Source organism: Pecten maximus, chromosome 11 (genome assembly GCF_902652985.1).
Source record: "Pecten maximus chromosome 11, xPecMax1.1, whole genome shotgun sequence".
In the NCBI taxonomy this organism is placed as follows: Eukaryota; Metazoa; Mollusca; class Bivalvia; order Pectinida; family Pectinidae; genus Pecten; species Pecten maximus.
Window position 1 is genome coordinate 28,507,421 of NC_047025.1, and position 26,550 is coordinate 28,533,970.

The window sequence follows — 26,550 nt, forward strand, 5'->3', positions numbered from 1 at the left end:
GTAAGAATGCTTGGACTTTATTTTTGTCAATAATTCATTTTCGTGAAACCTTAGTGAAACCTTATGTCTCAGAGGTTAACATCACAACTGGAAAGTAATTTTACAGATACTGTAATCATTTACTTTTCTTTTCAATAAATTACATCATATATCATCACTGATTATAATTATTATTATATGGCTGGGCCTCTATGGTGCGCTCGAGTGGCTAGTCCTTATTGGGATAATACCCGGTTGTCACTGCCCAATAGCGATGCGCATGTGCAGACTGGTGAACGTTGTCGGGTGGTAATTATCAGCACATCAAAATGGACACAAGACCCATCGAAAGGTGACAGATCAACCACAAACCACTTAAATATAGTCCCCGCACCACGCAACAACACTGCAGTGTTATAACACATCACCACGACATTCACAATAACCGGTGCGGATGAATACACAAAATCCCACCCGACTTATTTCGAAATTAAGTGGTCAAAGATTGTGTTGTCGCAAAGTCTCTCTTGTGATTTCTTACAAAAACTATAATCAACGTTATAATTTTCTGTTACCCGAACATATTGATTACCACATAAAAATAACATCTCGTTTGCGATCTCGTTAAACAATCCTATCTTTGACAAGATCTCGCGGAGGCTACACGCGAGAGGAGAGAACTTTGTGGCGGCCGTTTTTCCGGTGGAGTGAGAGGGCAGGGGTTGAGGTAGTGTTACACCTGTTTACCGACTTCATGTGTGAAGCACATACAGGCACGAATGGTCTGTTTGATACGACTTAATTTACTCAATAATCTGAGAGAAAAAAAACACAATGCGAACATTTAAAAATAAATTAAACGTTAAGTCGTCAACATACCTGGTGTATAGATCGCGTGAAAGACTTTGTGTGGTTCTCATATAAAAATAACTAAAATATATCACATTCTTTTAGCATCAACCATTTAATGCATTTATTTTTAGATTTTTTTTTTTATTATTATTATTTCATTTTGAACAGGTGAAAAGATATGTTTTGAATACTAAAAAAGGTAACTGTTCACTCATATTCTTTTTTATTTTTATTTTTTTTACCGGCAAATCAATGCGTTGTTTTACCTTGTTTGAATTGAGTTAAAATTTTTAGTTTAATTTGTGTCTATTCGAATGTATATTAGGACTCTAAAAATAATGTTTGACCACATATGAATATTGTAACACACGTTAACGACATATTGGATAGACCATTACCGAACTGTCTCCTTAAATTTATTACATATAAATAGTATAAGGTTTAGAAGTCATATCATAAAATGATTAACAAAAAACAAATATCATAAGTCATTAGATAATAGTTATACACACTCAGATGAAAGAATAGCCATTTTATCGTTTTGTTTACAGCAGAGACCTATATACTATATATATATAGGTCTCTGTTTACAGCAATAAAAAAATTAATGTATGTTTTTTTTCATTTTTAAGTATTTTAATAATGCATATAGTATTATCTTTTTAATATTTATAAATTAAATAATTGTGTAAGTCTGGGCTGGATATAAGTGAATTAGACTTATCTCTCCTGAGATAATTACCTGTCTATAATTGGTGTTTACCTAGTACCCTACACATCAATAGAGATGGCTATCTGTATTTGTGTAGTAAAGAGCAGGAATTATAAGCACCAGGTCTCGCACGTTTTCGATTCATATTTTTATCTTCACGCTTCTAAATCCATCAAACCGTTTAGGAATTGTCACATATTTTGTTTAAAGTATTGTGGATGTTAGTGTACCGACCAGACCGCTCGTGTGTATGTGTGTAGCGGAGATGGTATCACTAGCCAATTAATTGCCATCGAGTCGGACTGTTTCGCCCGAGGGCCCACCCCAACCGCGCTGTGGTTGGTGTAAACCGCTGGCACGCGCACCAATGGGAGCCTTTCACACAACAAGTGCAGAAATTAGCGTAACTTAAGATGCCAATGTGTGATAGAAGAACAGTGATATTGTCAACGGAAGACGGCCAGAGTTTGACAGCAGCCAAAATAAACGTGTTGTCTTTCCAACATACCCGTGATGATAGTTATGTAGAGATATATTAAATCTGTAGATGTATAACCATCTATTGGGACGATTAGGTTTGTGAGGGAGAAGACATGAGACTGCATGTTTGGAAGTGTATCTAACTAAATAGTGCTATACTATATATAGACTGTATTCTGTGACGGAGCCTTTCTCTGACAGAATGGATAGTTTCTCCGATGACAATTCGTGTGCGGATGGCTACCCCGGGGACAGAAGGGCGGTGTCCCCTTCCAAAGCCCTGCTGTCGTCCAAAGCCACTGCCTTCTCCATAGCGGCACTGATGGGACGAGAGGGGGAGGCTGACAACCACCATTCCCCTAAAGACTCTTCCTCAACGGAAACACCCGAGGACTGTGGAGAGACGCAGATTGCACCCCTAGGTAAGCCGCCCGGGGGACGGGAAATCATGGATACCTTCATCTGTCATCACCCCCCACAAATATTAACAGATGCTGGTCATGCAGAATCTATAAAAAAAATATTACACATTCTCCATCTTCGATAAAAGTATTATTTAGAATTAGTTGAAAATATATAGTTTTTTATTCACATGTTTATAAAGTTGTTAAAACAATGGATCAACTAGGATTGTAACACCAATACATCAACGTATACAGCACAGCTAAACACACATGTATACTGATGAGGACATATACCTTAGACGGTGTAAGATTATAAAAAATAAGAAAGAATTAAAATACTCATAAAACTGTATAAACATTAAGAAATCTAAGATATAAAAAAGATATATATTGATAATAATAACTCACAAAACAAAATAGCACGTGAGACTGAATTCCGTCAGAAATACGTTATATGAATAATTAAACGTATACTACTAATATTGTTCGTATATTAGATGATTTATTTCACTTAACTTTATTTTATATTATATTTAATTTTAATCCAAATTTATTTCATAGTCTTCTGGGTCAGTCTAAACATTTTATTCCTATTTAAAATCGTACATTTAAATGACGTCTGGTGATCCGATATACATAACATAACAAGTCTTTCATCACATTAACATTTTCCGGATATTTTCTATCAAAAAATTATTTCTTATATCTGATAATATAAATTATTTATCACTGTAGTTTTCACAATGGTTATATAAATATTATTTGTTTGTGCACAAAAATATATAAACTTAAGTGGTATCTCAATAATCCTTCTACATTCAAACGAAAGTAACAATGTGAAATTCTTAAAAGTAATTTCCTAAATTATGTAATTCAGTACTAAATGATTTCCTATCAAACTTTAATTATTATTGTATTATATGTGAAATGTATTAAGCCACAGTGTAATTTAAATTAAATGTATAGCACGTGTTAGAATCAGCCGTTTGTTTATTATAGTGAATTACTTGATTGTTTGTTATCTCCGATAAAGTCACCTGTCTGTGTAAACTGCACAACTGTATCACGGGAAACATCAGAAACTCTGTCCGTACTACGGCTATTTAAACCCCAGTGTTTTAGTTATAACTCCAACAAGGTACAACTTCCCCGGCGTTGTCTCTTTGCTCAATTTAGCGTGAAAGCTGCGTACTACGGGGGTTAGTGGAGGGCTAATGATGCTGAGGTCTGTGTTGTGTCCAACACCCATGATGACGTCCAGAAATGGCCAGGCATGATTTTATATTTATCTTAAAATCACTTAAATGGTGAAATGATCATCAACACTTCAGTTCAAAATGATTTTTTTTTCAACTCGCTTTTCAAAACAAAATGCACACATTATATACAATCCGTCTATCTCAACCTGTAAGTATACTAGTCTTGTAAACAAATAGCTGGTGTTGCATTCATCATACACATTTAAAAAAGTGATCACAAAATGTGGATTTTAGCCTTCGTTACTTATAGATAAACAATTTGGTCTAATTTGAATAGCAATATCAGTTTAATTTTATATGACCCACCAAGACACAGCCTCAGTAGCTCCGACTTCAATGTTCACCTTAACGTGCAAGAAAATGCGAAAATGTTGACGAAGCACATGTATAATTCATATCTTCAAATATTTCATATTTTAGATTAAGACCGACGGGGAATTAGATATGTACAGATGAGAAATAATCAGGATGTCGATAAAAATTATATTATGACACTAAAAAATGTAAAAATGTTGCAAAATAAAACAATATGCCAGCCAGTAATTATAGAATCCCCTATGATAATACTATTCGGATAATGATATTCATTCAAATTTATTTAAACCATTCTAAATTTCTTACCTATAGCTTGTCTGTCTTTTTTTCTATTCTTTAATTGAATTAGTTCATACCAAATTATTGGGAGATATGTATATATATGTAGCTAAGAGTCTGCCTGTTGCCCATCTATATATACAACCTCGTTTCCTGTGGTTCGTCATTAAAACAGATTAGTCGAAAGAGGCGATCTTTTTGTTCTCTTTTATTTCGTTTCCAGTTATTTTGCAAATTTTATTCAAAAATGTATACCATATATTGAATATATTTTCAAACAAAATATTACGGTTATAAATGAAAACAATTGAAATGATTCTATCCTTTTTATTAAACTTAATGATGGATATGTAATCTAAAAAAAATACACTGTAATTTTCACAGAGAAACTAGTGGAATCTGCTACATCCTCCTCGCCTGTACCCAAGTATCCCCTCACCCCGTCCGGGGAGGAGAAAATAAAATCTGAACCGGCCACGGACATTGACGAGGTTAGCACTACCACTTCCCCCGCGTGCAGCAAGGAAATGGCGGGAATTCAGTGTTGTCTCGAAACGAAGGACTTATGGGACAAATTTCACGAGCTCGGCACGGAAATGATCATCACCAAGACCGGACGGTAAGACAGAATTTATAAGGCTGGGGACATATATAACAAATGGGCATATATACCTCTTATTATTGTGTTATACTCCACCCATAATATCTTTATTTTAAGTACATGTGATCATACAGAGAGTGTCATGATCTGTTTTAAAGTTTATAGTCAGTGTAGTTTTCATACTATTTCTGTGTAAACTTCACATCATAAATCAACCAGAAATTTCCAGCAATATACATTACCCATTTTTTTCAAGTAGATATTTAATAAATTTCTAGTGATATCTGAAAATGGCAGTAGGCTGTGACAGAAGAGTATAACTTGGTACCATATATACAATGGTGACCCTAGAGATTGAGAGGTGACCAAATGTCCCTGTATTGTTTCTATCAGCACCACCCCAGCTTGTCCTCCTTATTTCAAACTGATACCCAAAGGGGATTAGGTATGCCTAGTCCAGTTTAATAGTATATACATTATATTCGGATAGTACATTGTGCATTAAAATTAAATCCAAGTAGGTAGAACATCTATATATGTATCTTAATGTATACTATAAAACCAAACCTTCATATCGGTTAATAGCTTCTCATTATAAACTTTTCACATTTAATATACTAAATAGGACCAAAAAAATACTGGGAACTGAAATCTGCGATTTTTCTAAAAGTACTGACCCCGTTGTTTCGCCTAGTGATCCCGTTCTCGCTGCTGTTAATTATTCCAATCTGTCCTGCTCTCACTTTTTCTGCATTAATGAAGTGTGTTTGTGAGGGAATGTAGTGAAGGCGACTAAACATTCCATCCCAACACTTCCACTATCGATTATTGGCCACCAAGGTTTTAGGCGCCGTGATAATGTGGAGGATATTGCAGCTTATCATTTACAAACGCGAAAAAAAAACTAATTTTGAAATAACATTCAAAGAAAATCAATGAGGTTGGTGATGCTGTTTTTGTATTGTAGATATGTACAATTGTCGGTGTATATAGCAGTATGTTAAATATCGCAGAGTTATGACATGGATGTAACTTTAGGTGGAGTCATGACGTCGCCGACCTGACAGCCTTTCTCCGCCTCTAACACGCCAAATTTGCAACCCCTATTTTATGGAAAATATTCAATTTCATAACACGTCTTGGATCTGTCATATTCCTGCTTCCAGTTCGTTGCAACCAATTTCCAAACCTTAGTCATTTTAAAATGTTATTACAACGATATATTCAAGGAACTATAGCAGAGAAATTAACAGTGACAATTATACCCAGACATATATCACCGTGTCTAGTGTTATCTACAGGATTTGTTATAATTAATTCATATTCACACAAAAATAATTACAAGCCAATCAATATGAAATTTATATTTTTTATTATTTGATCAAATTCCAACTAATGTTTTCACATAAGACTTTATTGTCATTATCATACGATATTGTGTTTTATAATGTCTATGCTGTTATGTAACGTCAATTTATATATATATAAGTGTCAGATTTATATAAGTGTCTAGACACTTGCTTCTGATTGCTTTTTGTTTAATTTATATATTTTATATATATTGTTAAATGGAAATTGACAAATAAAACACAGTTTCAATTAATTACAAAATGGGAAGTACAGTTTCCAATGAGATAAGATTACAAATTTACCCAAAACAAAGTAAATTTCAGACGTTTCTACAATAAAATAGCTTATTCTCTGGAAAGTCAACTTACAGAATTAGTACCCAGAAAATGTATTCTTACAAAAATTACAAATTTTATTATCAAGTCATCGAAATATCTATAGATAACTGACAAGAGGATGAATATCATTGTCAGTTAAGTGTTCACTCATTCTTAATGAAATTCAAAATGTCTATGAAGTGATTTAACAATCAGCATTCTGGTTTCGATGGCATGCATAAAAAGCAATATAACGAATAACTTGGAATGAAACTTAATTATTAAATTAAAATCTGAATTTAAATATTGCTAACAATACACAAAAGGATTGGACGCAAGTTATCACAACTTATCAATGTCCTCTCCGTAATACAATTATACATACCGCAACATAGCAATGGCATAATGATAAACAGCATATGATAATTCTATCATAGTATCTTAAACAGAGCAGAAAAGAAAAGGAAAAGGAAAGTATGGGAAGAGAGAGAAAGACATTTGTAGATGATTATATTAAAATGACGTAATCAATTAAATTCTAAGTTGAAGCAATCTTATGCGCGGAATGCGAATTTGCAGAAATTAAGGAAATTACGATCAATACACTTAACACGAAAAATGGAGTGCATATTATACTAGTAGATGTAGTTTAGGTGCCGGGTGTGTACGAGTGTGGTGTGACTACACATCTATATACAAACCACTAATCAAAAAACGTATCAATCATTATCTAAGTTTGCCTGCAGTTCATTTGGGTACACCAGTAAATATGAGGTGTGCTGGGTAGTTTGATAACCGGCTGTGTAATTATTAACCACCATTCAGGTAGGGCTGTTCTAATTATAGGTTTACACGGTTGTGAAAATTTGCGAGACGGAAAATTAATTCACGTATAATAGGGAATTATTTAGCTGTTTCACACAACCATTATCAAAGGAAAATACTCTCTCGTGCTCTGCAGATTTCCTTTCAACAAACCAGTGATTGTCAACAATCGGGATTTTTATGACTTCACGCCATCTTGGCTTGTATAGTGTTCGTGCACAGGAATAACCATAGTCAATTAAGTATGCAAATGACGGGGTCAACAGTTTTCACATAGGATAACGAAATTCATTTTAAACATTATATGCATTGTCTTCCCCCGTATTTGTTAGATGTACAGACGAACATGGAGAGTTAAAGACAGTTAACTTGTACGTAATGTTGATCAAATGTACACACAGTCATATGTCTTGTGTAGATATGTAATCACACGCGCAGTTACACGTGGGTCATACTAAGGTCAAATAAAGCATATCCTTGTATTGAGTCGATTCTCTCTGTCCTTAAACAGTAGATAAACGTGTATAAAATACATATCCGAATAAATGAAAAATGTAAAATAATACCACATTTAAATGAAATTATTTATTCAAAATGGATTTTTGATATCAACACTTCCTCTTGATATTGTATAGATTAATTATTAATATATTTCTAAAAATGCCTTGTACGTTTCTTCTTCAAACGTAATTAAATCGCATAACACGAATCCTGACGGTAAAGTCTGTGTTGCGGATCCAAACTATTGGTTTCTCATAGAAAGGTTATGCTATGTATATGCACTGTATTGTGATTTTAATGAACCACATTTGATCGAGATTCTGGTCTTTACTTGCCTGTGTTAATTTACTATCGGGCGTGATAACCGGACAGGAATGCACGAGTCCAGGTACAGCGGACTTTGGAGACGACTATATTAATTTTGCCGACATTGTAATACTGGGTGTTGTGGACAGATAAACTTCCACAGACGTATGCTATCGATTCTCTACCAACACTGGTGGCGTTCTCATTAACCAAATAGACATAGCATCTATTTGCTTACAACTATCCTCCATTTTTCCAATTGTAAGACTAAAAGTTTTCGCGGGCCTTGTCAGATGTAAATTTCTCTTTTTGTACCCTATTATTTGAAAGCAATTTGACTACGTGCTGAATATAGTGATTATATGGGATCGTCCTTGAAAATGAAAAGTGTTAGTGACGTGAAGAATGAGAACGTTTGTACCCTATGTTTATGCTTGTCAGCAATTCTTTATGTCGACTGACACTTCATTTACCAAGCTATCCCAATGATAGGTGCTCGGTTTAAAGAAGGGTCCCTTCCTTCATCGCCGACGCTTCATTGCTCTTTTGTGTAACATCCTAAAGTCGTCAACGGCGATTAAACCGTGAAAACAAACAACACCACGAACACGAGACTGGTGACGACTTGGCGCACGCGTACAAGGGGCACAGCAGGAGGACAGGACCGCACTCAATGCGATGTGGTACTAATCGATACAACTACACGACAATTACAAATAAACTGGTAATTCTTAATTTTGTCGAATTGAAGTGGAGAGACCATCATCGCTTAAAGTCACTTCCTTTCACTGGCAATTAAATGTAATGAAAATTGTAATTATACAATACAAAGGGTTAGAGCGATGAGGTTGTCGAAACAGTGCCTGAAGATTCAGCTAGTCCGCACGCCCAAATAACAGGCTGTTAGCCACCTCGCCTATTTAAAAGGTGATAAATGCTACAGACGGAATTAAAGACTTAAGGACATTCAATCATTCAAAGATAAACTAATTTCTTTCACTAGAATTTTTCAATCACAAATTGATGCCTTGGGGTAGGGCCCACAATGGATATAACTGACACCTTCACTGTCCATAAGGGAAGGTTACCCTGCAATTTCGGTTCGCGGTGACGGGCCCCCGGCCCCACGCCGGACGTCGGTGAAACTATATTGACAAGGAAGAGACAGAGAACGGTCCTACTCCAGCCACAGGAAGTGTGACCGTCATATATTTTGCTTAACGTTACAAATTAGTTTGCTATTAAACTCTAATACAAGGTGAGATAGGTGGGGTTATATTAACGCCTGGGTGTAGTGCCCCGTGCTTACTCGCGGGACTATAATGGTCAGTCGTTTTACCCGTCTGAGATGGTTCCGCTAAGTATATAATTATATATCAGAATGTCTCTGCCATTGTTGAACATTTTCAAGTGATCAGTTTATTTTCAAGTTTCCGTATCAGCTGACAAATAAGTTAACTTTTAGCCCAATTGTGTTCTATAATTCAATCATAGCCCGCTGATATTCGCTTTTATTCAGTGTTGCTGTATGTGCTATCTTTGGCAATAAATTCCAGCATTTTCAGCATATTCTGATCGAGTTCTGCCGTCCAATTTTTTGTTGAATTATTAAGTTGAATCCCCAACTACTGACATGTCGAACCCTAGTTTTTTTTTCTTGGGATATAATTTTGTATCATAAAATAACATGTCATTTATCAATGATAAAAGAACTTTGGCAGTTATGGGTGAAGATATAAGTTGAAATATTTTCCCCGAAATTCAAAGTTATAAATTCGTGAACTAGGGATTTCGATAAGCTATCACCGCACAGCGCGTGTACAGCTCGCGCGTGACGTTGGGTAAATAGCGTGAAAATAGATATTTATAGATTATTTTATGAGACCCATTCATCATAGCAACCGTCATAAATCGATTTCGATAAAAACAAATATTTCAGCAGCACAAAATACATTTACTTTTTTTTCAAAACTGTTTTCATTAATATTTTAGACACGCCTACTTGAACATTTTTCTTTGCTGTTTACATGATTGTATTGTTGTAGTCTATTTATTCCATTATCGTTGCTGGAGATGAAATATTCGTGAGTTTCTTTCTGTTCGTTAAAATGTAAAGAAAATCCTGAAATTACACGCGATTTGAAATCTGAACCGGAAAAGATGATTGAGGAAACAGATCTGAAACATGAGAGCATTGCAGACCTAAATCATGAACCTCATAATGTAACACTTGAGAACTGAAACAACAAGCAGGATTTTATATCTGAAATGTCAGACATTATACTATAAACTACAACTCCAGAACTGAAATACGAAACATGAATCCAAACATGGCATATAAAACAAAACCAAAATAAATGGATTCATTATTTAATTAAAAGTAAGACAAGATTACTTGAATTTCCGAAGTTGTTCTTCAGTAACATTAAGACTTTACCTAGGTTTGTTCTTTGTTCTGTTCAATGTAAAAAAAAAAAAGGTAAAACGAGTATAGAATTAAGTATCTGTCTGTTTTTCAACCCATTAGTGACAAGAAATTTGAAGCACATACTTTTGATTGAGGCTTTCAATTTAGGCTGTACCATTGAAAACCAAATAATTCATTCATTCACCGAGGAGATTGTCCCTACTAATCAGGAAGTCCAAACAACTTGTACATCAACCCGATATATCCCCAACTAATCAGGAAGTCCAAACAAGTTGTACACCAACCCTAGATATCCCAACTAATCAGGAAGTCCAAACAAGTTGTACATCAACCCTAGATATCCCAACTAATCAGGAAGTCCAAACAAGTTGTACACCAACCCTAGATATCCCAACTAATCAGGAAGTCCAAACAAGTTGTACATCAACCCTCTAACAACATATTCATACACCGATACTTTCCCTCAAACAATTTATTCATACACCGAGACATTCCCTCAAACAATTTATTCATATATCGAGATTTTCCCTCAAACAATTTATTCATACATCGAGACATCCCCTCAAACAATTTATTCATATATCGAGATTTTCTCTCAAACAATTTATTCATATATCGAGACATCCCCTCAAACAATTTATTCATATATCTAGACATCCCCTCAAACAATTTATTCATATATCGAGACATCCCCTCAAACAATTTATTCATATATCGAAATTTTCCCTCAAAAAATTTATTCATACACCGAGACATCCCCTCAAACAATTTATTAATAGATCGAGATTTTCCCTCAAACAATTTATTCATATATCGAGATTTTCCCTCAAACAATTTATTCATACATCGAGACATCCCCTCAAACAATTTATTCATATATCGAGACATTCCCTCAAACAATTTATTCATACATCGAGACATCCCCTCAAACATTTATTCATACACCTAGACTTTCCCTCAAACAATTTATTCATACATCGATATTTTCCCTCAAACAATTTATTCATACATCGATATTTTCCCTCAAACAATTTATTCATACATCGAGACATCCCCTCAAACAATTTATTCATATATCGAGATTTTCCCTCAAACAATTTATTCATACACCGTGACTTTCCCTACTAAACAGGGAATGCACTACGACCATATTTGTTTGTTTACAACAGAACATTAATATAATAATTTATGGATAAGATATAAAGACGTCTAGAATGGTAATTGATCATGCTTATTTCATTTCTAACATCGGCCAGTGACAGATAAAACAATAATATTATTTGTATAGAAATGCTTATATGATTATTTTATAACCACGTGCTGTTTTACAATAGTTACGATAATAACTCTAAATGTCGAAAACAATTCTATGTGTCTTCATCACACAAAAAAATATCCTCGAATAAGTAGAAATATTGATATACATAATAAATATATTGATGTTTTACACCATCCACGAAAATTTCGAATACGTTCATAACATTTGCAGATAAATTGATATAAGTCTCATTAGACAAACTATTAAAACTTTTACATTTATATTTCAGCCATTACAATATACATTACTCACATTTAAATTGCAGCTTTAAATCATACAATAATCACATTAAGGTTTCATTCATTAAACATACAATATTTACATTTTGATTTTGGCCATTAACATACAATATTTACATTTGGATTTCAGTAATTAAACATACAATATTTACATTTGGATTTCAGTAATTAAACATACAATATTTACATTTTGATTTTGGCCATTAACATACAATATTTACATTTGGATTTCAGTAATTAAACATACAATATTTACATTTGGATTTCAGTAATTAAACATACAATATTTACATTTTGATTTTGGCCATTAAATATACAATATTTACATTTTGATTTCAGTCATTAAACATACAATATTTACATTTAGATTTCTTCCATAGAACATAAAATATTTACATTCAGGTTTCAGCCATACAATATACTATATTTACATTTAGATCTCAGACATAAAACATACAACAATCACATTTAGGTTTCAGCCATTAAATTATACAATATTTACATTTAGATTTCTGCCATCAAACAGAAATAATATTCACATTTAGATTTCATTTAGATTTCGCCCACAAATCATACAATGTTCACATACATATTTTAGATATAAAACATACAATATTTAGATTTCGGCCATAAAACATACAATATTCACATTTATATTTTGGCCATTTATATTACAATATTTACATTTTCAGAGACTATGTACACCAATGAGTTAACATGTTTCCAGAAACTTCCAATTACCATGCCAAATGTTCGTTAATTCTACCTTTGTTGGAAAACTTGGCAAGATCCATGTTAACTGTAACTTTGCTCTTGGTACATTAGGAAAATATGAAATATAATGTAATATATATATATATGTATGTATGCGTGTTGGCAATGAATAAATAAAACAAAACAAAATAATGCTTTATCATGGATGCAAGTACCATTTTTGTCAAAGAGAATAAATGAAACATTTAACAACATATTGCAAAAACGGAATTAGCAAATTTTTAACTCATAAAATATTGAAATATTGCACTTGGATGTATGTGTGTGTGTGCTTGTTGGATACTGATGACGTCACGAGGACATTGTGACGATCGATATTACCAAGGTTGTCCGACTGATGACGCGCTGGCCTGTATTAACTTTGACAAGCATAAACGGTGTGCGCCACTTCTCCGCAATGATACGCCGATAATTTGAGCAAATCCCTGTGGAGCCAGTTGGTTAAGAAACATATTTGTATGACCACGCTCGGACGTGTTGCCAAAGTGACGCGCGCACGGGGGTAATGGGACCAATTCCTACGCCGATTCCGACGGGTCCTATCACTGCAGTCAAACCCCTGACCTTATCACCGTCAACTATCGTTTTACAGTGCTGCATGTGATTCCCTGTTAACTTCTCACAACAAAATACGAAATTTAGACGCGATGTTTACCCCGATGGATTAATCTGTCAATATTATGTAAATAAGGCACGGAAACTCGACAATGTAGTCCTATCGGCGATGGCGATCAAACGGACATTAAACCCGCGATCATTGGCCGACATTGGTGGAAATTAAAACGAAATATGAACCATAACTATTGATGTGCAAACATCAATTCCTAATTTGTAGGAATTATAGACATCTAACATACAACAATACGATTCTCCTATACTGGGTAAACTCAAATAGCTCCAAATTACTCTCAATTGGTTTAAAACGGAACGGTTTTAAACATCTGCCAAAAATCTAGTTATCATTGTACCGTACAAACATGCAAGTAATGTATTGTGGAAATATTGGCAAGGCGATAAAATCTTGAAAACAATATGTGGGTATAGAAAGATATACTTAAAGTCAAATTGATGTCGATTTCGACTGAATATGTTATGTCATTAAAACTCATCAAGATCGGTTCTCCCGTTTTTCCTGTAGCAGATAGATATATTTCCCATACAACAACTTCCTCTTTCCCAGTCCCAGAAGTATTTGAGTACTTTCTGCCAATCCTACGTTGCATCTGTAGTTTTATATTTCCTCTCACCGAGAGATGATTTTGATATACTTTCGTTGTAATAAAACTGTCAAACGTTTTAATTTGCAGTATCGAGATACTGCCTCGTGCGTGCAACATGCTCTTCATCAACTGACTCCCAGTGCGTACATTCTGCATCTCATCGTATTTGTTTCAACATTAACGACTTTTTCATTGTTTCTTTTCGATTTACTATTCTTTCACATGGTTTTTAAAATTCAACATTTGTGAAGTAAAACTATGCTTGGTCATTAACACGTTCATCACTGTAAAACCAGTACCAATTATACCTAATAAACCAAACCTTACACAACTAATACCGTACCGACACTAAAAAGCTTAAACATTTTATTTAAAACCTCAATTATTTCACGTTTATTTATTAATCTATTATTTATTAATTTATGGGTTGTTGTTTTTTCCTTTTTATGACCAAACTGCAATACAGGTGCGCCGTTAGTTTACAAATGTCGCTCATTAAGGAGATCTCGCATTAGAAATTTCATATCTTTAATTAATGCACGGTTTTGTACGTTCCTATTGGAGCAGATCTGTATTTTTGATGATATATTTGTTGTTGTCGTCGTCGCTAGTTTTTTTTTTAAAGTTTCTTGACAGTAATTTTTATCTTTTGTTTCTCACCAGAGCATCTGGTATTGTTGTTTTTCTTCCATATTTTCATGATCATTTTATCAATAGATATGAGGTGGTAACTGGGAACTACGTGACAATCTTAGAATTTGTTTTCCCTAGATCCCTGAGACATTAAAATACTGTTACGGGATATTACCTCTCTCCGTTTAACTTAATAAACAGCTTTATTGACAGTTGGTCAAACATCGACTCAAATCAATTTGAGCCTTGTTATAGAAATACGACTGTTAATGGGCAGTCAATGTGATAGATGTCTTTCTTGACCACAAGACATGTGGATGGTCACTGGTGCCTTTATTTGTCTCGTGCGTCGTCAGTTGTCCGGCCAGTTGACCAGTCGTCTATCCTGTCCTCGTCAGATGTCCCTAGTGTCCCGGTCGGTTCCCTCTCTATTTAATTATCCGCATTAATGTAGCAATTATATCACAATGATGGGAAGGCAATGGAAATCAAAATGGTCGTCGGGAGTGTGTCGGTTGTAAATTGCCTTTCAATTGTGATGTAACACAACACTGCCCGAGGGACATCGGTACTATCAACAATGAAAACAATGAAGAAACATTATCAGTAACACCAAACCTTTGTATCTCATGTGTGAAGATGGGCTCTGCTCTATCTATAGGCTGACACGAGAGGGGTACCGAGTATCAATCACGCCTAATGATAGTGTACCGAGTGTGAGGGGGCACGGGAGCGAGAGTACCTGTCCGTTCGGTCGGTTCGCATGACATTCGCTAGTTTATGTGTTTTACGGCCGAAAATACTACTTCCCTCTTCGTACCACGTGGAAATCCTCACAAGTCCGCAATAAATCACCACCATATAGATTAAAACAAATGTACTGGGGGTCAGGGGTAGATCCCGCAGTAGCTACGGGTCACGCCTCCGGAGATATTGCCGGTGTGGGTTACCTCCCGAACTACCACAGATGCCGACAACGATTACTAGGGGGCGTGCTCATCGCTAGACATTTGACCGATAGTCAATAACGTTTGTCTAAATGTTTTTGAAAAACACAATTTTTCAAGAATTATGTTTCTGAACTGACTGCCCGTAGGTCGTTTAAGGTCAGCATTGACCACCGCTGTAGTATCACAGTAGGGTTTTACAAAAGTAAAAAAGATATTTTTCCTTTCAAATTAACTAGAGTTTTCCCTGGCACCGCTACTGATTTATATGGGAAAACATAAGTGGTGGAAATGTTGTTAATACATCATTTGATTTAATAGAAATATAAACACAGAAGTTTTCCACAGAACGACAAAGGCCACTTCACCACATATGTAAAACTGCCCTGTTGACCTGTTTGTCATTTGTAAGGAAATACATTTAGATACAGGTGTTTTTGTGCGATAGACATTATATATCGTTAAGTTATTTAAAATACATTTTTTGGCGTCTCTTTCATAAACACCTTTATTTTCCATCTTTGATGACTTGAATTAAAATATTTTTATCACTGATTCCGTGAGAACAAAACAAATATTAAAAGGAACTAAAGAAAAATCTGAGCAAAAGCAAAGGCATTAAAATGTTTTATTAAAGAAATTGGTAAAAAAAATTATATATCGACTTTTTCACATTTGCATAAATTGAATATTTGAATTTTAATAATTATTCAACTTTTATTTGATGATAATAAACGAAAAACTACACCAAATATTCTCTCATTTGTAGTGTAATTAAGATATATACGTGTAAATAAAAACAACAATAATCTCGTTATTCAACAGTATAAAACAAAACAACTGGAAAAAGAAGAAAAAATATTGTTATCAACGGTAAATACCGATATATGGATGATGTAATGAATGAAGATACACAAGAGATTGGATTCAGTCTATTGTTGGTGTCATATGCAATACAAACGTTCTGCTGAGGCCGCACTCATTATCTAAATACTTACAACATTTACCACAACCCCGCCTGGAGTTTCTGACATACAGCTCTGCTTTCGTTCACCTATCAAACCACAAGTACCCAACAACAGGTGTCATAACCAGATACGCTGTTTACCAATACGTAATATCTACCTAGCTCTGATAGCTACACTCCTGTAAAGTCCAAGGCAGGTTGGTACAGTGACACCCCCTCCTCTGTGACACTCCCCTACCCCCTACTCCGACACGTGGTTAGTGTGTACAGTGACACTCTCACACTGACAGGTGAACTCGAGTGTGGAGGGGAGCATCTGGTGGACAGATAAGGCACAATCTCCCCTTAATTACCGGGTAATCATGACAACATTGCACCCTCCACTCACACCAATACACATGGAGATAAGGAACTATCACACAAATATTCCGAGAATGCTGTTATAGAAACCTTCACTGTTTCCTTCCTTTGTTTTTATTGTTTTCTTTTGCAAAATATCATATTGACCTTTGGAAATGCGTCAAATTGTAACTGCATGCAACCTTTACTTATTTTACAACAATTGCGAAACAAGTTTCATCACATTTTTACCTGTGAAATATCGGAAATTATTTATTCTATAAAAAAATTTCTGATTTGACCAATCAAAACACTGCTTACAAACGACAATGGTGGACATTATTGCATGTCGCTCTCCGTCATGTTATATGAATTCATAAAGCAAGATAGTATACAAAACGTCACGATGTTTGAGCTGTTGACAGGGGACCGCACAGAATACTATAATAGATTGAGCTAACTCATTACATTTTGCTATTAAATGTAATAAACAAAATACAGTATCTTCAGTAATACCAAATATATTTAACTCGTGAAAAATATCAAAATATCAGCCACAATCGTGAAATATATTTGGTATTACTGACGTTAGATATCCTCTATACATTGACTTGTATAAACCTCTCTTGTTAGCCCGATGAGTTTTTACAGTGGGAGAAACACAAGAAAACCAACGTGGTCAGGCAGGTGACCTCCAACCCCTGTAACGGTTGTAACAGTTCGTACTGGTCACGGAGAATATGCTGTGTATCTAGCAGACATTTTACAACGTTGACTTACAAAAATGACTTCGCATGTCTATCACTAAAGATGAAACAAAGGGTCCGTGATGATAACACTAACTAAATGCATACCCATGATATAACCCAAACAATTGTCACCATAAACACGATTTAACAGAGAAAGAACTTGGCAAATAAATTATAAAGACAAACACAATCGTATTTCTTCACTGTGTACATATTAAGCTACATTCCTTTAAGATTATGCAAGACTCGGTCAAATTTGAAAATTATTCTACTGCGATCCTTTGCAATACGTTAGGCGTTCACCAAGAGGGCCTGGAGACAGCGTGATTACCATTTGGACGGGGTGATCGCTCACACCGGTAATGACGTGTTTCCACCTCAAAACGAAGCATGTATCAATCTGGAACAACATTTACCAGGACTTTTTTCTAATACCGTTCTCAGTATGTGTTGAGATGAACATCCGTGATAGCATTAAGTTCATTTGCATTCTTGTTGCCTTACGTAAATGTTTTTCGTACCTAGATTGATTATGTTTGTATGCGTTAAAGAATGATTTGATTTAATATAGACCTAAAAGACAACTAATGACTTGTGGTCTTCTATGTACTTTTATTTGGGGTCACAGATGTCATCAAACAATGTTGTATAGTCTATTGGCACCATGGATAGAACACGTGAAACAAAGCCACCTAGAACACCACTCAACTTAAACTTGACTGATGCTTGATTTCCAGTGCTACCTCCCAGATTCCCCAGCATATTCTAATGCCAATATTCTTAGCTCGTAAACTGCTTGTATTTTAATATGAAATATTTGATTATTACGACAAAGATATCGTCATTGCTTGATTCTTAATCTAAAATGAAGTAAGATTAAATAAAAATGTCCTGTCATTTCTAGGCCCTCTATAGCCTAGATGTTACACTCCTTTGTCCCCACTGCTTGACTTTCTTCATGTTTATTATCCTTACTGACTCTGAAAATCTCTTTACTTACCAATGGCGTAATATTTCAAGATATCAAAAATGACTTATCTCAAGGTGTACAATTTTTACTTTGAATCTTGAAATATAACATAGTTGACTCTGCATATATCTGGATCCGCATTTTGTATCCTTTCTTTTAAAATTCCAGGCGGATGTTTCCTACTCTTCGGGTGTCATTCACGGGAGTTGACCCCGAGGTCAGGTATATGGTGCTGATGGATATAGTTCCGGTTGACAACAAGCGTTACAGATACGCCTACCACCGGTCATCATGGTTGGTGGCCGGAAAAGCTGACCCGCCACTCCCGACCAGACTTTACATGCACCCTGACTCTCCGTTCACGGGAGAACAACTCCAAAAACAGACCGTCTCATTTGAAAAACTGAAATTAACAAACAATATGTTGGATAAAAATGGACATGTAAGTAGAAGTATGATTATATTGTTATGATATTCATATTTTTTTCAATATGGAAAAAAAATTATTGTCATTGTTAAAAAAAAAAATTATGATAATTTAATAGTACTCTTTAAATAGTGAAGTTGGATCCAAAGAAGTTTAACATTCGCCATCCGAAATAAGATATCACCATCACTGATAACACCTTCAGTATCTGATATAACAATACGACATACACCTACAGAGTACGTACCGATGTGTTTAAGATTAGTGAGATTTTAATAGGAGCGTCATGCACCTCTGTGAGATTTATTTCACTTACGTTGTGAAATTATTTCTGGTTTTATAATCCAATTGCCTTCAAGTTTAAGTTCACGAAAGTCTTTAAAAAGGGATCATTCGAACGAAAGTAAACAATCCTGTCTTCTAAATAAACGCAATGTCTACAATGAAAAGGTACATACACCACCCTTCCCTTTAGAGTCAATTCACTTCCCAACATTTGTCTCGTTGAAGATGAACTGGCGCGGGATCTATCGTATAGAGCTTGCCTGTAAATACGACTGTCTTAGGTGGCTAAATCTCGCGATTAAATGCTAAGTATAGGCGGCGCTGTCAAGGGGATGAGTGTTCGAAGTAATTGAGAAATTCTGTAATGTATCTGTTTCATTTTATTCCAGATTATATTGAATTCAATGCATAAATACCAGCCGAGAATTCACATTGTGAGAAAGAAGGAGTCGATTTCTAATCAGACCTCCATTACTAGTCTAGATGCTGAGGAATTCAAGACCTTCGTCTTCACGGAGAGTGTGTTTATCGGGGTGACGGCCTACCAGAACCAACTGGTGAGTGTATCCGGTTTAAGTCCCGTGCATGTGTCAAACACGGGGAACGTGGCTTTCCTGTACTCTTTACTAGCGCAAGTGCTTCCAGGCTCGTAAAACGGCATCTTACGCCACATTCAACACTGCCACCTTCCTACATATAACGCTCTCAACTCCCCTCGTATCTCGTTACGGCATACAGACGTTCTTTAAATCATTGCTGAATTTTGGCCAAAATGCTTGTAAACACTCGGAAATTTCCTACTCAATAGTCTTCATTTGACATTTATGTTTGCTGTTCTTATGTATTTCACCAATTTGCAATGGAAATTTTGTGTTCCGCAGATCACTAAGCTGAAGATTGATAGCAACCCGTTTGCGAAAGGATTCCGGGATTCGACAAGACTGACAGAGTTTGAAAGGTATAATTTGTACTAGTGTTACGAATCATCACACAATCACTGGGCCACGGGGAACAATAAGGGGCTTCGTCACCAAATACCACCATTACATGTCGGGTTGTTCGGAAAGGAAAATTGTAGAACTTTATTACTTTAAAATCGTTCGTCTACGTCTTATAATAATAACAACCGAATTGCATATATATATATATATTTTTAAAGGGGAAAACAGGAAAGAAAATAGAAAATCGGTCTTCGATTTTTATGGTAAATGGACAGTAAGGATGCGTTTTCTACAAAGCATGGCTTTTAAAGTTACACACTGATGACGTTTACAAAGGGGTCAACATTCGGCGATCTTATAAACTCGATGCAAATTACTCTTCATGTGTGGTGTCCATTCATGCAGTTATAAGTTTAACGTTGCTAGCTGTGACTAATATTCTTTATAATCACTATATCAAAGATATTATTACGGAGTTTATAATTCATTTAAGGTTATCGTTCTATGTAAAGAGTTAGAAGACAAAAATAATAATATGTTCATCATCTAGAATATGACTAGAAGGACTGAGCTATTGGTAAATAGTTGAATCAGTTTGATATCCACATGTTAAAACTGAGATCACAGTCTTGATAGACATGGGTTTGGAGGGTGAGATTATTTCGCTGTTTTTGTACCAAATGCTTTCAGGTTTGAGCGATAAATACGTAAATCATAGTAATCTTTGATGGGAACACAAATTGTGTGTGAATTTTTCATGAGTTTTGGATGTAAGTGAGAGTGTGGTCAGGACGTATATGTAAAATGGGGTCATCACTATTCGTGTCGTACACATCCACGAAATGTACGTGCATCCAACCGTTTAAGCTTATTTCAGCCTTGATGATGGGTTGGCACTGTCAACGCGTAGTCTCCACAGATCTATCTTACGACGGCACCGCGATCGTCCGCAACTTAACACACTGTTTTAAGAGATTGACTCTCACATGGGAATATGTCTCTTCCAATACATTGTAAATAAGTTTACACTGTCCTACACTGTTTTCGTTTCTACCGAATAGATTTTAGGAAATAACAACTGATCAATTGTGCAGCTAATTCAAATGTCCTTTTTTCATATTTCGTTTTACGATCATGTTATTTATGTTTATTAACAACATCGATTTATATTGGCATATATTTATATTTGTATCTTGCTTTACGCCACTTTGTTGGTTCACAGGTTTATTCAACGTCATCACTTTATGTTTATTACATGTCTACTTTGCGTCATCGTTTTATGTTGTTATACATGTCTACGTTACCTCAGCATTTCATGTTGGTATGCATGCTTTGTATATATTATTGCAATTATTGATGCGGTGAATACGTATACTTCAGGTAAATTGCTGCAATTTTGATGGTTCTTTAAACAGTTTTTTAAACAAAAATATTTCGCGTCTGCTTTCAGGTATTAATCGTATGATACATGTATAACAACATGCTCTACGTGCGCAATGATTACACCTAACCCAATGTGTGCCTAACCAAGAATGTACATGACCCCACGGCACCTGACCACTCATCATTTGCCTTGATTTTTATTTTTTTCATAAAGTCCATCTGCCTCTGACCACGTCTTTCTTAAATACAGAGAAAGTATGGAGACGCTGATCCAGCAGCATACATATGCCCGGTCACCACTCCGGTCCTATACAGACGCCGAGCTGGAGGAGTCCCTCAAACAACACCGAGAGTTTCTTGCCAAAGGTACATACGTTATAAAATATTCAAAACAACAGTTCCTAGCCAAAGGCACATACTTTATACATTGTTGTTTTAAATCTCTAAACAGCAGTTCCTCGCCAAAGGTACATATTATTTTATACATTGTTGTTTCACAATCTTTAAACAACAATTCCTCTGTTTGTTACACTTTTTTGCCAAATGTTTCGGAAAATATCGCAAGATTTTTTTTTAAACTACTGGTTATATTGAATTTGAAAAGGAAATTTCTTTTTATTGCTAAATATTATACCCGTAATGCGTAATTTATAGCAGATTTGCCAATTTATCTCATTTTTGTCTATTTTGTCGATCTTTTTACCTCACGAGTTCCAAGTATTTTTTGGCTGCATTTGTTTAAATTTTCGACATATTTTTATCTGAAACATTGTTTTAGACATCAAGATTAGTGGTTGGTCAGTGTATTTTGTGAGTTGATGATGTAATCAATTTTCATTTACCATCAAAACTGTCAGTTACGGCATGAATAATCTTACATTGTTTATTAGGTATAAACAGATATTAACTGCTATATACAGTGTTCTGTTTCAACGAGACAACTTATCTCACACAAGTTGAATTTTGGTTAATTTGAGGATTACATTTGTGATCCGGGTATTACAATTTAATTTTTGTGTATACTGTAATGCTTGTGTCTCATTTCGTTTATGTTTCACGTTTAGTTTCCAGAGGGTCAATATTCTTTTCGTTGTTAGTTTTAATTATACAATTTCATTTCTATGATTATGTATACTTGACATATAAATATGCTGCATTCAATATCAATGCATTATTAAATGAATATGAATTAATGTAATATTATTTACCTTTTATAAATCTTACTTCGCTATAAAAACGTTTCAAATAAAGTTACTGACTATCAGCTGTTATATAAAATTGTACTTGTGGGAAGCATTGGCATATATGACATCATTCAGAATACTTAAGGTGACAAAAATTACAGGATCAATACGAAATCAACTCATGCAACTGGTAGCAGCTGATCACAAGAAAAACTTCCTTTATGACAAATATTACAACAATAGCAATAAAACATTCCCATTATAACTAATTACAATGCAAAACATCTCCATTTTAACCAATAATAATTGTCAAAATAAAAAAGTCAGATTTAGAGAAAATATTATATGGTGTATATATGGTTGCAAACAACATCATTTGTGATTAAGTAAATTATTTCAAATTAAAAAAAAAAACTTCCAAACGTCAAATGGATTTGTTTCTAGAAATGTATACAAGACGACAGCACATATGAAATTAACAACACTTGCATGCTTCAATTGTTTCCGAATCAAAAATGGATAGTTTTTTTTTTTTTTTTTTTGTTATACTAAACTTTTTAACATATTATCATTCTATCACTCATGGTTGTCGAATCCTCTATGAACTGTTATCTTGTTTTGGCTTTAACGCTTGTAACATTTAGTGGTTAACCACTCAGTATTCCCCACAATGATACCAGCGTATCCCCCCACCTATCACTGTACTTTACTGGTACAGTTACAATTAAACTGATACGATATACTGTATCAACATACAGGATAGAAACCTTCCAAATGAACAAAAAATAACAATATCAATTAAAAGAGATGGACCACTGTTGCATTCTTTCATTTCGACATCGCCCAAATGCTTTGACACCTTAAACCTCTCTCCCTGTGTTGGATACATTTGTATTGGCCTTGTCATTATGGTTGAAGGACCATATCTATGTTTTTTACTTTTATTTCTCGATTACGACCTGATCGTTTACAACTGAGGCGATTCATCACAGAGTCCATAACGAGTCTATAGGTGTACATTTACAAACAAGCTCATGGCTTGCAGGTGGTCCAAAATATAAACATAAAACCTACTGTTAATTCAGGTTTCCGCGCGAGGCTTCCGTAAAGGTGTCAGACTTATATACGGATCGCTTCAATGCTTCGCTAAGAAATGCCCTTCGTGTTCAAATAATATTTTTACTAATAGTTTCGCGTGTTTAATTTGCCTTGTGACTTCAAATGAAGAGGGGTGTCTGCTTCGTTTCGCCCAATGTTTTTGTGTGGTCCCTTTGGGTCATATGTGGCTAATCAGCAGGAACCCAAACCGCAAACTTTAACCCGACTACGTTTTAAGGATACTTCATGCACCTGTTTCAAAATCAAAAGAATATTTTCACAATATGGCCTGATTTCTTTCATCACACACATTCTCATCGCCGCATCCCCAGTTAATTTGTTAACCAACTAAACTCCAACGTTGTTAGCGTGTGTACACACGTTTGAAGTATTATTCGCAAACAAATATTGCTTTTATTTCTTTCATATTTTATGAGTATTTTTATAGAAAATACACCGATTTCAATATAAAGTCGTTGTGATAGCATCAATGCAAGTTCGATGACACAACGTAATCACAGAAAACAAACATTACAATCACAAACATTACGACAACAAATTAAACATTTAAAAGGTTACGACTTAATCACTGGTACAGGTAATTGATTTTTGTTTTCATGCTTCAAATATTCATTTTATTAGTCTTAATTCCTATTTCTCAGGTTATCTAATTATTTTTACATTTTATATATTCCAGAAGAGACAGAAAAACAAGGAATGCTACCTCATCCACACTTTCCAATATGGCGGCCTATTCCCTCGTCTGTGATGGGGTCCTCCGCCGGTGCTTCCTCTTACATGCCTAATGACAGTAGATCATTGTACGCCCTCTATGGCGGTTTATTTGGACTTCATAACTCCAGCTTTGTTTTTCCAACTGTGGCGTTTCATCCGTTTGTTAGTGCCAATAATCTCCGAATGAGAGAATCCATGCCCGGAAGTGTATCATACTCATCGTCTTCGGAAACCCCCGGACTCCCTTATCCCGCATCTATGTACAGATATCACCCATATTTATCACCTGAAAAGATGGCACAAAAAAGTTCGGACTCCTCCGTAGTGGATAGTTGTCGACCCTAACAGTCGTTTTCAATATTTATTTGCCAAAATACATCGATACAAACTAAAATTACTCTGAATCAATTAGCTGGACTAAGGGATTGATTAAGATGTGTTAGCCTCTAGTCGCCATTTCAACAGAAGTTGATCTTGCCGTTTAACGAAGTAAGATATTCTGCCACTGAAATAACTGGTTAACAGGAAAGAAGTATATGTCACTCAGACAGTTTATCGCCCAGTGTTGATGATGGATATTAGGGTGAACTACATCAGCAATTGTACAGACAAGTGTATTTGTGTCTGTGATTCCCCCAGTATCGATTTCGATGCTGATGGACAACAGAAATATATTATGTGCCATATAGGACACGAACGACAGAATATAATGGCTGTGATACTATTATATATTATTAGATGTTTCTAGGTGACTAGGTAAAGCCGTTTATCTGATAAAATAAGTACGACAATGAAATATCATTTCTGTCAACCCTCTCTGTTTTTTGAGAGTCTTCATCATTTTCATTCTAGATTATTTAATTCAGAAATCACCTCCAAACTTGCATTGATACTGAAATTAAATTCGTTCTTAACATAGAACAGCTCAAAAAAGTAAGTTTGTTGCACCACTATTTTGTAAAATAGCGCATTATGCATAGGTTTGGAATACATTGCTAATTTTACTACTCATTTTCTCTCCCGTTTCATATTTGAAAAGTCGGCAGATTTGAAGTATCAATAAGATAATGCTATCTTCTCATGGTTGTATTTGTTATAAGGTTGAAGAATCAACTTTCATACGACATGGTAGATGTGAATCATGACTTAAGTTCGGACACTATGGTTATATAGAATGGCAGCCGGTTTCTGAGATTGTTTGCAATAGTTAAAAGTCCTCTTAATTATATTAGATGTTTGTTTCATTTGTCTAGATATTTATTTGTTTAGCTAGTGTATATATTGAAGAAGAAGTGCTGATGGTGTGTTGCTGAGTGACACCAGTGTGTAACCTGTTCAGATTTATATACAACTTAGGACTGATCTCGTCATCATGTCAATAAAATACTGACAATTGCTGTTTGTCGCTTGAATTATTATTATATTTAAAACAGGGACCAGCTCATGTTGGTCTTAATAGGTTCAATTTCTTTTTACTGCCAGTGTTCTACTTGTGCCAAAATGTGTCAACTCTTTTCTAACAGCTCCCATGCATCATCGAGGAAGTAAAGTATTGAGAAAGGAGATGGAATGTAAATCACTGCTACGCATGCTCAGTCACCAGGACAGTGGTTCCATGTGTCATGGCGTTGGTGATGAACTGGTAATCCTATTACAATATGCACTATTCATCGCCAATATTGGGGTAATTCATCTTATTCTAATATTCACAAGTCAATGAGATTATCAAAAGA

The 26,550-nt window shown here is 35.0% G+C and overlaps 1 protein-coding gene across 2 annotated transcripts; it reads left to right on the forward strand.

Annotated features, from left to right (window-relative positions):
- The first annotated feature begins 1,982 nt into the window (after nt 1–1,982).
- Nucleotides 1,983–26,215, forward strand: LOC117338073 (T-box transcription factor TBX20-like). Of its 2 annotated transcripts, none has more exons than XM_033899262.1 (7): nt 1,983–2,445; nt 4,665–4,899; nt 18,933–19,206; nt 19,866–20,033; nt 20,358–20,434; nt 22,015–22,166; nt 24,780–26,215. In XM_033899262.1, exons 1-7 carry the CDS (start codon nt 2,226–2,228, stop codon nt 25,160–25,162), a joined length of 1,509 nt encoding a protein of 502 aa, XP_033755153.1. In that variant the 5' UTR covers nt 1,983–2,225; the 3' UTR covers nt 25,163–26,215. The 2 variants fall into 2 exon arrangements, with proteins under 2 accessions (XP_033755153.1, XP_033755154.1); XM_033899263.1 differs by having other exon boundaries at nt 22,051–22,166.
- Nucleotides 26,216–26,550: the final 335 nt, after the last annotated feature.